We start from the raw sequence: 14331 nt of genomic DNA, 5'->3' as shown, positions 1-14331 counted from the left end.
GATGGGACCTCGACTCCACAAAGCTCTCAGCACTAGGAATATCTGTTGGTGGGCGGCTTTGATAAACAATCTCGATGCTCTATTTGGGGGAAAGGGAGAGAACAGGGCATAGAGATGAAACAACTTGGTCTGAAGGAAGATGGCGGGTAGGAAACCCCTAGTGGAGAGTAGCTGCTGTCACACAACAGCTACCGTGTCATGACCCAGCTACTCCAGTCTCCAGGCTGCCCCTCTTCCCACTTTCACCCAGCCACCATGGTGGCTTGTTGGCCAACCCTCAACGCCTCTCGAGCAGATGTCTACCCTCCATCCTGGCTAATAGGATTCCTAACCCTCAGCCTCCCCACCCGAGATGCCCGTTCTCCCCATCCTTCAGATGGCGCTGGTGTGGGCATGCATTCCTGAATGCAGCAATGAAACTCTATGAATGAGAGTCCACCCCCACAAGCTGGGGAAGGGGGACGGCTATGCTATTCTGACTCACGGTACTCCTCAGCAATGCTTTTTTATGTTTTGCAGGAGAAAAGCAACCCTGTCTTCCAATCTGGCTGCCTTTCTCCCTAGGCCTTCCTGCTCTCTTGTCACCCCTGTGATACATGTTGCTGCTTTTTAAGCTAGGAGCCGTAAAAGTACTCAAATCCCTCTCCACCTCGTGATGCTGATCTAGCAGCCAGGGCTGCCTCCCGGCACCCAGGGCTGCCTCCACTTCCCCAGAAGGACAGAACTCACCAACGGAATGTGTATGACTCCTGGATAAGTGGGGGAAAGAATACAAAAGGGCAAGCCAGCAGCCCTGAGGCTCCAGCACTTGCTCTAGCTGCCTGCCTAGGAAACCCTGTATGCTTTTTTGCTTTCTTCCTCCCATGGCCAAATGCGAAGCCAGAGTCTAGGGTCATCCTGGGAATCATCCCTCGTTCCTCTTTGCAGGCGCTTGTCATAGGACCCTGTGTTACTGAATCAGCCCTGTTCCACTTAGTCAGCACCCGTGTTTGTGATACTCTCCTGCTTGGAGTTGATCTGCTCTGTCGGAAGGGGGATGAACATTTGGGGTCAAAGTCAGAAGTCCAGATCCCCCCACCCCTTTGAAAAGGCTGCCCTATTCATTCAACAACTATTTATTATTATATATAACGAGTATAACAGAGGAACAAAAGATTAGTAAAATCATAGGCAAAAAAGATTAATAGCAGGGTCTAAGCTAAGGGACCTATACGGAGAAGTCACTTCCTCCCTGTGGGGAAGAGAACCAGGGACAGTTCACAAAGATGACCCTGAACTTGGCTTTGAAGGATGAATTGATGCAGAAAGGAGAAAGGGACATGATGTGAGGAAAGGCAGAGACAAGGGGTCACGGGATCTGCACCAGCGCAGACGACGCTGGTTGAGGGCTGGCATGGAAACAAATGCCCAGGATGGGGTTCTGAAATGTCTCTCTTAGAGATGTGGGGAGTTGTTAAGCAAAGAGTATCTGATGTCAGTCTCCAGGCTTCATGATGGGAAGAAAGGGACCTTCAGGCTCGAGAACCGCCAAGCTCCTTCTATCCAGTTAGCAGGAGCCAGAGTAGGTCGAGATCCCACCATAGTATTTCCTGTGATGTGCTGCCCTGAGGTGTAGATGCACAGCAGTGTTTTTTGCATAAAACCTGAACACAGAGCCAGTTTTCAAATTCATGTTAAACAATGGTGATGGAGATTTCCTATCAATCCATCAGCTTTTAAGTCACCAAGGTGGGATCCAGGAACCAGGGACTGACTTCTGCAGAGCTTCAGATTCACTTCACGGAACCCTTTAATTGAAGATGGCCATGAGGGATGTGCTCTTAGCATGGTGACACAACAGTGACCCAGAAGTTGACCTGGCAAGTGAACCGATCCTATTTTCTTGCTGACGCCGGCCATTAAGTTGGAGGCGAGAGCTAACGGGGGATAAAACATGTGTACATGTGTGCATACACCCACCCCTTTAAGAAGGAGCTCTAAACTTTTCTATCAGGACAAGACTTTAAGACAGGGCAGACCTATGGCTGCCATAACAAATTACTACAAGCTCAGCGACAAAACACAAATTTCCCAAACAACACAAAACATTACAAACCTGATATTAAAACAACAAAAAAATAAATCTTGCCTCTCCTGGCTTCTAGAGCAGCCCCCATTCTTTGGCTGTGGCGTGGCATGGCCTGTCCTCAAAGTCAGTGATGTAGACCTGCCACGCTCCCTTCCCCTGACGCCCTGCTCAGCAGTCATACTTCCCTCTCACCACAGAGGGGACAGGAACCTGCCTTTAAGTGCCCTGATCACTAGACAGGGCCTACCAGGTTAATTCCGAGGGATCTCTGCATCTCCAGGTCCACACACACTCTGGCTCCCATCGGCAAGGCCCCTGCGCCAAGGCAGCACATTCACAGGAACTGCTGGCAGGTCTCACCACTCATTCATAGCTGTTCTGTTCTAGAAAGTCACTGTGAACACTCAACTGTTGAATATGGAACCACTTCTCGTGGGAGAAACAATGGGGTTCGGTTCTTGTGAGCCTCTGGTCACAGCGAATCAATACCTAACACCTCATGTTACATGCATTTCTATCTAAATACACCTTATAGGGATCCCTGGGTGGCGCAGCGGTTTGGCGCCTGCCTTTGGCCCAGGGCGCGATCTTGGAGACCCGGGATCGAATCCCACATCAGGCTCCCGGTGCATGGAGCCTGCTTCTCCCTCCGCCTGTGTCTCTGCCTCTCTCTCTCTCTGTGACTATCATGAATAAATAAAAATTTAAAAAAAAAATTAAAAAAAAAATAAATACACCTTATATAATACATGCTATTGACTCGTCTACACTGAATTTGGCCAGCAGCGCTGTAACCCCTTCCTGAAGGAAGCTCATCTGATACATGGGTTTCCTGCCTAAGGCACAACATGGCCTTCCTGCACTCAGGAACATAAGCTGGCACCATAGCTCTGCTTGGGGTCATTTCAAACAGCAAAATCACCCACAAAAAGCACAAAGATGCAAAAAAACATGGCACTTAAAGTATACTGCAAGGACACTGGTTAATAGTCTGGGCTGACACATCTCAGCTGGGAACATCGGGAGACTCAAAATTCTTTGCTGCTCTGCAAATTTGCAAATGACTGCAAAGTGCCCTGAGTATTGATTTGGGGGCTACAAATAAATAGTAGCAAACAGGTGAAAGTGCATGCACAGAATCTCCAATCAGGGAGCTCTGACTGCATATGCCAGTGCAAGCGGCCCTTCGTGACAAGGCTGGATGCCAGGTGCTTTCTGCAAAAAGCTCTCCTCACTGTGGAGAGCAGAACCGAAAACACAGCTATTGAGGAACTGACAGGCTGATGAGTAAATGAATTCTGTGAGGAGGACACAGGGCAGATGGAGGGTTCTGGGTGCTGCCTGTGGCTGCAGGTTTCCCCAGGGTTTATCCCTGGTCCATGAGCCCTCTGGACCACCCCCAACCAACTCTGTGCCTACAGACCCTCTGCCCACCCACTCAGAGTCCTGGCTGAGGCCCCCAGGCAGGCAGCAGAACACACTTGAAATATCACCCTTAGGAATGTTCAGACACAGGTCTCCCCCAGCTTCGGCCTGGACTTTAGGTCATGCAAATTGAATACAATGTGGTTTTTTTTTTTTTTTCCAGACTGGTACCAGGGAAAACCTATACTGTTATATTAAACAAGGTGTAAGTCTGGAAAACCTCTCAGACACATCCCAAGGGGGACATCTGCAAGAGTGCTCACTGCCACACAGTTTGAAAGAGCCAAGACCTGGAAACATCGTCAATCCCCACTGGCAAGGGTTGGATAAGTGCCCTGCTGTACAGTCACACCGGGGAAGGCTATCCAGCTAAGCAATGAAACTAGGGCTACATGCATTCGGGTAAACGGGAAACACTAACGGTACTGAACAAAAGAGCAGCTTACACCAATAACCACATGACAGACAGCATTTAGAGGGGTAAACCTGCAAAACAAGATTGCATACTTTTTGGTGATAATTCATGTGCAGTAAAGTTGTAAATCAGGGAGAGGCTTTGCCTGTGACTGCACTGCTCTTAGTGAAGCTCTTGTGGGCATGTGGCTATTTCTTTGTATCTTTTCCTATGTCTGAACCACTTGATGATACACCAACAACAGCAGTGATGCAACACAAGACTCATACACAACCTTATCTATTCACATGTAACTCAGCAGCTAGATAATGGTTATTGACAATACATAACATGGTGCGTGATTCCATGTAGCCAATCAATGCAACCATGTTAATAGTGAGGACATAAGGATGTGATTAACGATAAGGAATGCTAATAACAGCAGTAATCACCTTATCACGGCGCCTGAGAAGTGACGTGCCCTCTACAGCACCCCAGCACCGACTGCCTCCGGGCCTGGTGACCGCCCTGGTAGCTACTCAAGTGACCTCTGCAAGAAGGTCAACCCTGTGGGCTCTGCTGCAAAGCCAAACGGACTTTTGGACTCCAGAAGCACAATGGAGGCAGTTGGGCAAAAGGACTTTCTCCCTGCCCCCCTGACCAAGTGCACTTTCCTCCTGAGTTGCAAACACTCCTCTTGTCTCTGCAGCTTTCCACCTAAGACTCCACTTGTATTGAGGTGGTAGAGAGGCTTCACTCAACAGAAGGGGCTTGTCAGTGCCTCCTGCCCATCCTGAGCTGAAGCTGTGGAAGCTGTGGGAAGCACAGGCAGGATCAAACACTCAGGTGCCCCTGAGGCTGCTGGAAAGAAAGGAACCTTTCATGGAGCCGGACACAAATGCCTTAGACTTCTCCGCTATGAAGACATTCCATGCCAAAGCTGGGAGAGAACCACATCTGGATTTGGATTTCCAGGACCTCACAGCCCACCTTGATGTGGGGCATCACTTGCACATGTTTCAGGGCCCTGACCCAGACATCCACTCGATGGTCAGTGGGGAGCTACAGCAGCTCCTATGTTCCACAAAGATGGGGAAATGTTGCCTTGCGCAGAGCAGAAAGCAGCAAGAGACTAACCCACAGCAAAGGTTCTCAAATCTCAGGACCTAAGGGTCAAACCTAGACCAGCCAGGTTGGATTCAAGGATGGAGAAACCTCACCCCAACCCTCAGCTGCCCTCTTCTGAACCACAAAGGCTGGCCTTCAAGGGCCAGCACTGGGCATCTGACTCTAGACAATCACGGCTCTGATGGATGTCTGCCCATCTGCCCCAAGAAAAGGAACAGGAAGTTCCCAGTTTCCTTTCTTTTTTTTTTTTTTTTTTAATTTTATTTATGATAGGCACACAGCGAGAGAGAGAGAAGCAGAGACATAGGCAGAGGGAGAAGCAGGCTCCATGCACCGGGAGCCCGACGTGGGATTCGATCCCGGGTCTCCAGGATCGCGCCCCGGGCCAAAGGCAGGCGCCAAACCGCTGCGCCACCCAGGGATCCCCCAGTTTCCTTTCTAGAGGGGTTTCTTAAGAATGTGGGTCTCTGCTCAATCCTGAGGCTGAGGTTCAAAATGACAGTTCATCATTCAATCATTGCACTTTAGAAAAAATTGGGCTGGGTGGAGGGGCACTAGTGAAAGATAAGCGAATTATGGTCCAACGTGATGTCTGTGGACTCCCTGAGAGTATCAACTGAACTGTGACCTTACTGTCATGCTAATCCAAAGCCAAAGGGACAATCTCTGAGCTTTGATTTCTTATTTATTTTTTTTTAAAGATTTTATTTATTTATTCATGACAGAGAGAGAGAGAGGGGCAGAGACACAGGCAGAGGGAGAAGCAGGCTCCACGCAAGGAGCCTGACATGGGACTCGATCCAGGGTCTCTAGGATCAGGCCCTAGGCTGAAGGCGGCACCAAACCGCTGAGCCACCCGGCGGCCCCGATTTCTTATTTTTAAACCCGTTGGACCTGTTTCTGATGGAGGGCTGTTAGCCCCTCTACTTCCCTAGAGTTCTGCCTAGGCTAAGCAGAAGCCACCCCCAGGGACATTGTAGGAGGCCACTATCACTGTCACTGGACTGCCCCACTCCCACTCTCAGAAGGAGCCCACCATTTCTGACAATTTGGTCAGTAAGCCATGGCCCAGGGAACCCCAGGCCTGTCACAAACCACCAGGCAGCCCTGCTTTGACAGGAGCTCAGGTTTGATGAGAAGAAAAGCACATTCTGGTGTGAGGACGTGTTTGGCATGTGGCATGTGGGCAGGAGAGCACTGAGGTGCACTGGTCAGATGCCCAGAGGACGGAGAAGTCTTTCCAGTGAGTGGCCACAGGAGAAGGTGAGGATAAAGAGACATACAAACAAGGCTTTAAAGGGCAAGCAGGAAGTGGACAGAGAGACCAGTTGGGGTACAGAAAATGAGGCACAAGGTACACGGTAGTACAAGGTAGCTTACTGAGCAGGCAGACCGGTCAGACTGGAGCCGTCAGACTGGAGGGTGCCACCCATGAAGGGAAGGGGTAGGATTTAAAATTGGGACCAGGCAGAACTCCAGGAGGTCCTGAATGCCAGGTCAGCTGGGGATGTTTACACTTCCCACCCATCCCAGGCTCTGCTTCCTTTAGGCCTGCTGACCCTACAGCTCTGGCATCTGCACCCACAACCCATGATGCAACCATTTGCTCACTAGTGTGCAAATGTCCATCCATCCAATACCAACAGTTCCCAAAACAGGCCAGGGGCTGGGCTCAACTGGGCACACAATAATAGCAGAACCACACGGGCCTGGCCTACAAAGACTTAGGATCCACCGACAAAGATGTCAATCTCCATTCTCGATTGGAAAAGCAGCTATAAAAGAGTCTGAGAGGTGGAGAGACAGAGGCTCTGAGTGCCTCAGAGGCTGGGGAGACACATGAAAAGGCTGAAGGGACACATGAAAGATGAAGTGATGTTTGCCAGGCCAAGGGGAGGCAAGGTTGCTGGAGCCGGGAGAACAGTCCCGCGTCCTCTCCGACACTCAGACACTCAGTGGATACCTCGCATGGTTCTGCTAGGACAGTACTCCCTAGACTGGGAGCCCTGCTGGGCCAGTAGCTGCTGGGTCTGTGGTCTCAGTGACGCCACTGGAGGTGCTTGATTCCCAGGTGTGGACCTCTGAGCAGCTGGGCAGTGACCCGATGCTGAGTCAAGTCCTTTGGAGGAAATCACAGTCTATTTTCCTGCTGTGGTTGGGAATCGCCGCGTGACCCCCGTTCTCTGGGCTCAGTCAGCAGGTTTTTTTCTAGGAGCTGAACGGAAAAGGAAGATGGAGCTGTCCTCTGGGATCCTGCATTCGTTCGTTCGTGGAACCCTGGTTACTGCCTAACAGGAAATGAGCGGAAATGTACCCAAACTGCAGTGCTCAGTAGAAGCAGCTGCCAAATCCAGCCCTGTGAGCGGCTGGGGGGTGGGGGGGTGAGGGGGTAGGACAAGGGAAGGCAGGGAGGAAGGGGAGGGGGAGGGAGAGGAGAGAGCAAAGATGAGGGAAGACAGAAACCAGCTGCTGCCAATCTGACACACTCCTCCATCCAGCTTGCCAGGAACAGCTTTGAAAAAGAACCAGAAAAAGCTGCCCCTAACACTTCACCAGGCAGGAAAAGCCCTTAGGGTTTGAGTACTGGGGTAAAGACACCTCAATAGGCCTGCAGAGCTCCTAATCCCCTGGAGCTGGAAAACTTCAGCATCAAAACCTTCCTACAGCTTACAAGTTTCACCCCCTGCATTGGAAATCGGGAACAGAAGACTAGTTGACTTTCCTCCGGCCAATCCTCCACCCCCAACTTGCCACAGTGCCAAAACGTGCAACACACTCGCCTCCAAAATCCTACGGAGGAAACTGGCTACAGGGATCAGTTTCAAAATATCGGCAACAACAGAAGAGGAGGAGAAGGGCTAAGATGGGCCAGAGCAGAACTAATCGGCCTATGTCCTTGGGTCAAAGGCCACGGGACACACATGCCAGAGGCAAAGGGCAGGCCTCAGTAGGCCCTGTCACTGCATCAGAGCACTAAGTGTTTCCTCTGAGGGAAAAAGCAAGCAGATGCACATATGGACACCTGAAGAGCAAAGGAATGGGACAGCCCCCAATTTCTGAAACTGAGCAGGGAAACACTATGAAACCCCTAAGCTCAGTAACTCGCAGACTATAATTAAGTATCCTATGGCTCTGCCTTCACGCTGAGCCAAATAAGTAGGGAGAAGTGTACCTGGGCACGCTAACTGGTCTTTAATAAACACAGGGTTCTGAGTCAGACCTGAACTTGCCACCTCATGTTTGGCAGACACAGGTAGCGAATCAGAGTATGGTGCCCTCTTGGTCCTGGTTGTTAACAAGAATATGTGGGACTCTGCTTGGTTACAGAGTGCCTCCATGACTGTGGACAGTGGTCAGGTGAACTCAGTTTTACAGACAGGCCTGGAAAGTGGTAGGGTTTAAGGAGGTCCCAGGATCCCTCAGGGGAGGGCGGTCTCACACTTCTGTAGCTCCACAGTCCAGCCTAGAACACCAGGCTGGTTATTCTATCCACCCAGCAAGTTGGTGACCCAAAGCCCAGTGGGAAGAGGAACAGCTCTGGCCAGGGTCCCATAGGGTCTTCTTACAGAGGGAGTCAGGAGAGTTGCTTCCAGCAAAGTTGGACTTAACCAAGTTCCCATTACATATGGATATGGCCAATGGCCAAAGCCATTTCCACATCTGGTGCCCCAAGGCAGACGGTCTTCAGAAAGTTAGCCTGCAGCTGCTGAGCTCAAGGATCTGGGGCAGGGACCCCATTTCGCCTGTCACCTGTTATTCTCAGCACACAGGTTCCATGCTTTTGTTCATACTCAGGCAAAAGATCTACAAGTTCCAGACTTTTGTATCTAAGACCATTCCATGCTTATTACTTAACAGGCCAAACTCTTTGCTAGGAAATCAAAAGCCTAATTCCTCACAATAAGATTTTTTTTTTTTTAATTTTTCTTTATTTATGATAGTCACACAGAGAGAGAGGGAGAGAGGCGGAGACACAGGCAGAGGGAGAAGCAGGCTCCATGCACCGGGAACCCGACGTGGGATTCGATCCTGGGTCTCCAGGATCGCGCCCTGGGCCAAAGGCAGGCGCCAAACCGCTGCGCCACCCAGGGATCCCCTCACAATAAGATTTTAAAAATAGTTCAGAGCAGGTAGTAACTGGGGACGTTCCAAACACCAGCCATGTCCCCCAGACAGTACTTATTCTTTTTTTTTTTTAAACTTTTACATTTTTTTTTTAATTTTTTTTTTATTTATGATAGTCACAGAGAGAGAGAGAGGCAGAGACACAGGCAGAGGGAGAAGCAGGCTCCATGCACCGGGAGCCCGATGTGGGATTCGATCCCGGGTCTCCAGGATCACGCCCTGGGCCAAAGGCAGGCGCCAAACCGCTGCGCCACCCAGGGATCCCTGACAGTACTTATTCTAACAGGCTGGGGTCCCAGGTGCCCCAGCCCACTCCTCACCCCATGTCTTTCTACAAAGTCTGATCTTTCCTTCTGGGCACAAACCAGGGCCTAGCAAGCATCCAATGAATTTCAAAGCTATAGGAGGAGAATTTTCCTCCTAGCTCTGAAGGAACCAATCTTTCAGTTCAAACTCTCTCTCCCTCCTTTCAGGCCAAAAGAAAAAAAAAAAAAAAATCCAGCCAGCACTCCAGGCAGCTGCCAGCTCTATCCCTAGTTACACTCTCAAATCTGGCCTGACCACAAGAATTATCAGAAACCAGCAAGCAGCTCAGGCCTGGAAATTAACATTGTATCACAATGAGAAGTGAACTTCCAAGTTTGGATCTCACTGTCAGGGTCCCCTTGCCTTCCTTAGTCCCCTAGAAATACGCAGATTCAAGCACCTCCGCCAGTTCTAGATGTACGTAAGTACCAGAGGGGCCCAAGGGCCCAGACAGACACCGCTTCCTTCTAGCACTTTCCCCTACAGATTCTTCACCAGGCCTCAGTCCAGCAGCGGCCAGCTCTTAACAAGAAGTAAAAGCGCGCGCAAACTTTCTACTCCAGCCCAAACCGACCTTATAAGAGACCTGAACATTTTCACTAGAGACGAACTGGCACGGAATTTGCCCAGATGCTGCCAGATTACTAATAACTCATTATTAATAACTCATTTCTTACCAGCATCATCAGAGAGATCAGAAACTTTTAATTAACATCATAGTCTCAGCTGCTAGAAACCAAGCCTCTCCATGCCCCACTCTCTCCCACATCCACTTCTCAATTTAGAAACAACACTGTTCCAAGCCTCTGAAATCAACCTGTTTCGAAGCATTGTTTCTCAACCTGGTGCCACTGACATTTGGGGCCTAATAATTCTTTGTTGTGGGGAAGGCTATCCTGTGTACTATAGGATGTTTAGCAACCACTCTTAGCCTCTACCCACTCAATACCAGGAGCACCCTTCTTCCCAAGTGCAGACAACGAAAAACCTTCTCAGACATTGCCAAACATCCCTGAAAGGGCACATGGAGTGGAGGGTGGGGAGGACTTGTCACCCCAGCTGAGTACTGATGCAAGCTTAGACCTTCTTAAAGATACCAGATGCCAAAGATACCCTGGAGTTCTAACAACTTGGGATCTGGATGCTGAGTTTCATGTAGGTGTTTATTTGTGTAGATGTGGTCATCCATGTTTTGAAAACTAAGAAAGGCAGGCAACTACCACAAGAATGGCCCAGGTGAGATTTTTGTTGTTGTTCTATCGGGTTTTTGTTTTGGTTTAATTATCCCTGCTTTTCTCAAATCGTAAAGCAGGGTTTCTCAACCTCGGCACTACTGACATCTGGGCCCAAATAATTCTTGGTTGTGGGACTGCCCAGTGCGTTACATAGAGTGTTGAGCGGCATCCCTAGCCTCCACCTACTTGATTCTAATAGCAACCCAGGTTGTGACAACCTAAAATCTCTCTAGATATTTCCAATGTCTCCTAGAGAATAGAACTGGCCTTGGTTGACAACCACTATCCTATAGGAAGATATAAATGTCCCCACATTGTGCTCGCTTCGGCAGCACATATACTAAATGTCCCCACATCATTTTGTGTAAAAAGAATAGTATGTTTATCCTTATGGCAGATAAATGAGACTAGTGGCTAAAAGCATACTGCCTGTCCACAAGGTGAGAGTTCAACAGATGTTAACTACTGCCTTATACTTTTCAACAGCCAACCCTACTCTAAGGACAAAAGGATGAAAATGGGTGTACTGAGGATAAGAAAAGAATCACACAAAGAGATGGACACGTTTGGATAAACAACAGAGATGCTGGGGGCCTGTGGAAACTATTGCAGAAGAGAGTGGAGCACAGCCAGCATGATTCTTGAGAGCACAACTCAGCAGAGGATTTATCAAGAATCCAAGACAGCCGCTCCCAGAGTAGGATGTGGCCATCACAGCAATTCTTTGGGATGGGCCTCAGAATGGCGAGATCACAAATTGGATCAGAACCAGCAGCTTATACTACACAGTGTCTTCCATTCAAGGTTTCCCTCACAGATTTGAATGCAGGACACCCCCCTACCCCTGCCCCCTCAAGAAAAAGCTCTGGTGGCCAGTCTGAGCAGCCTAGCCAGTTCCTCTAGCAGAGTGTGCCTGCTTGGGACAGTATGGCCCTCCAGCATAGGCCTTGAGAGCTAGGGGTTGGGAGGAGAGGGCTTCTCCTGCAGGAGGGACTACATCAAGGTCCAAGACAGCAAGCACCATCCCCAGTTGCTCTGGTCAAGCCCTGGTGGTCTGATGCCTGTTGGGCAGGGTCCAACCCAGGGCCAGGTCACTTAATTCTACCCTGCTGGGACAAAGGGCTGTACTCTCAGCAATAATGCCAGAACCACCCCCCACCCCCGGATTAAGTGTCTCTTCCTCTAGGGGTTAGCCATCATCTGGGGTTTGCCCTAGATAAACACTAGCGTGGGGTCATGACTTTTTTCCATCAAGGGGCAAAAGGTTCCAGCTGAGTTACTGTAGACTTATTTCTCTTCTCTCCTACTGAACTTTTCTAAATTGTGGGAAAAGCCCAGTTTGCCAGCAGGGCCCACACAATCCCTAAGATGGTCGCTCATTCCTCCACGGATTCTATCCACACAAAGTGCCCACCTACGGTTCTTAATCTGGGATGCGGGGATCAAGAGGATTCAAGAAATCTGGGGCTTCGTGGATCTGAAACTATAAACTGAATCTCCCACTTGCTCAGCTTTCTGGAGAGTGGGATCCACAGCTTTCACCAGATTCTTGAGCAATGGGGCTGGGACATTCCAAAAAAACAAAACAAAACAAAACAAAACAAAAAACAACAACAACAAAAAACCACCCTATACTTACTTGTCACGTGTAAAAACATACATACTCTCGGATTCAGCATTCTCCTTCTGGAAATTTATCCTATAAACCCAATCCCACCTCTGAGCAAAGATATTCACTGGCTATTCATTGTGTGTAGCACAAACTGACAGGAAATGATCCACACATACATCAACAGATGACTGGTCAAAATTTAACCAGTCCCCCAAAGTTAACTGGAATACCAGCACCCATTAAGATGATCAAAGAGAGGGGATCCCCGGGGCGGGGGGGGGGGGGGGGGGGGGTGCTCAGCGGTTTAGCATCTGCCTTCAGCTCAGGGTGTGATCCGGAGTCCTGGGGTCAAGTCCCACATCGGGCTCCCTGCAGGGAGCCTGCTTCTCCCTCTGCCTGTGTCTCTGCCTCTCTCTCTCTCTGTGTGTCTCTCATGAATAAATAAATAAAATCTTAAAAAAGAAAAGAAGATCAAAGAGACTCTAGGGGTATGCTCCAGGGCAGTGGCTCTGGGGTGGGGGCAGAAGGGGACATTTGGTAGCAGGGGGAGGTATGTGTGGTGTCAGGACTGGGGGGGGGGTGCTCCTGGCATCAAGCGGGTGGGGCCAGGGATGCCCCTCATCGCCCCCACAGTGCCCAGGACAGCGCGGTCTGAGGCGGAGAATTCCAGCTCTAGCGTTATCTCCGAACACATGGAACGGAAAACCGAAAAAGCCGAAGCACAAAGGGCTACACAGACCACGGTACCACCGTGTGCGTGTGCGTGTGCGTGTGCGTTTTTCTAGGAAAGGTGTAACCGATCTTCGGAAAAGATGCCGATGCCCCGGGGGACTGGAGGCGGAAGCGGGGCTTTCCCCTCCACCCTTTCCCAACTTTGTAGCGGGTCCATCAAAAGGGGTTTTCGTTTGTTTGTTTTGGAGAACGGCTGCGGACGCCAAGTTTCCCTGCCCCCGGGCTCTCTGGCAGGAGTCCTGTGTCGACAGCCTCAGGGCAGTGTCTTCCTCGCCCGCTCCGGGCCCGTCTACGCGAGGGAAGGCGACAGCGTCCGGGTCCGCGTCCCGGGGCGCCGCCGCCCCTCCCCGGGGTCTGCCCACCCTCCCGGGGAGACCCGAGCCCACATGGCGGGCGGGCCTGTGGGCCGCCTCGTCGGCAGCCGCCGTCCCTCCCGGGCGGGAGACCCCCTCAGCGGACGCCGCGCGCCGACGCCGCGCCTCCGGAGCCGGCGGCCCCCTCACGAGCCACGTCGGGCCTGGCCGGGTCCCGACTCCGCACAGCCTGGGGGCGCGGCGCCAGCTCCCCCGCCTCGGCCGCCGCTCACCTGGCTCGCCTTGTAGAACTGCTTCTTCAGCCCCGCCACCGACATGCTGCCTCCCGCCGCAGGGGCTCCCGCCCGGACCCAGCGAACCGGAGGGACCGCGCAAGCGACAGGCTCCCGGGCGCCGCCGATACCCCGCGCGCCTCAGCGGGCCCCGTCGGCGCTGCCTCCACCGCGCTCTCGCCAGCTCCGCGCCCGCCCCGGCGCCGCCTCAGGCCCCTCGCGCGCCCGCGCGGCCAGGATATTACATGGCAACCGCACACTTCCGGTGCCGGCCTGCGCGCGCCCCCGGCCCCGGCCCCGACCGCGCACGCGCGCCCCCTGCCGGCCGGAGAGCGCACGCGCACGTCTTGCCCTCTCCCCTCCCCCGCTTTGAGGCCGCCTCCGACAGCGAGCCGACAGGAACGAGCCTAGAGAGACCCTGGAGGCTACAGCGCCTCCTGGCGGCCCGGAGGTAGTCCTAGCGTTTTAGGAAAGGCGCTTAAATCCTGGAGAGGTTGGGAGGCCGGGTTTGTAAATCAGACGTCGTTCGCTAATCTCAGCCGACCCAATTCTCTGTGCATTTAGTCCCTTCCACAAGCACCGCCTTCAGCCCTGCCACGTGCTCATCCATTTAGTTGCCCTAGTACGACATCAGGGTGTCCCTTTATTGCTTTTCTATCCCCCTGGCCTCCCTGCCCAGGCCAGACTATCGCACCCAGTCTCCTCGCTGGTATGCCCACC

At 51.6% G+C, this 14331-nt stretch overlaps 1 protein-coding gene across 1 annotated transcript in view; it reads right to left on the bottom strand.

Moving 5' to 3' along the window:
• Positions 1–13840, bottom strand: part of SH3GL1 (SH3 domain containing GRB2 like 1, endophilin A2) — a 33057-nt gene extending 19217 nt beyond the window's left edge. Inside the window, exon 1 of the mRNA XM_026019217.2 lies at positions 13612–13840. Coding sequence (XP_025875002.1) covers positions 13612–13656 — 45 coding nt within the window. The 5' untranslated portion in view covers positions 13657–13840. The remainder of the gene's footprint in view (positions 1–13611) is intronic.
• Positions 13841–14331: the final 491 nt, after the last annotated feature.

This window comes from Vulpes vulpes, chromosome 9 (assembly GCF_048418805.1).
Source record: "Vulpes vulpes isolate BD-2025 chromosome 9, VulVul3, whole genome shotgun sequence".
Lineage (NCBI taxonomy): Eukaryota > Metazoa > Chordata > Mammalia > Carnivora > Canidae > Vulpes > Vulpes vulpes.
The sequence above is the reverse complement of the archived record's forward strand: the minus strand, read 5'-3'. Positions and strand labels throughout refer to the sequence as shown.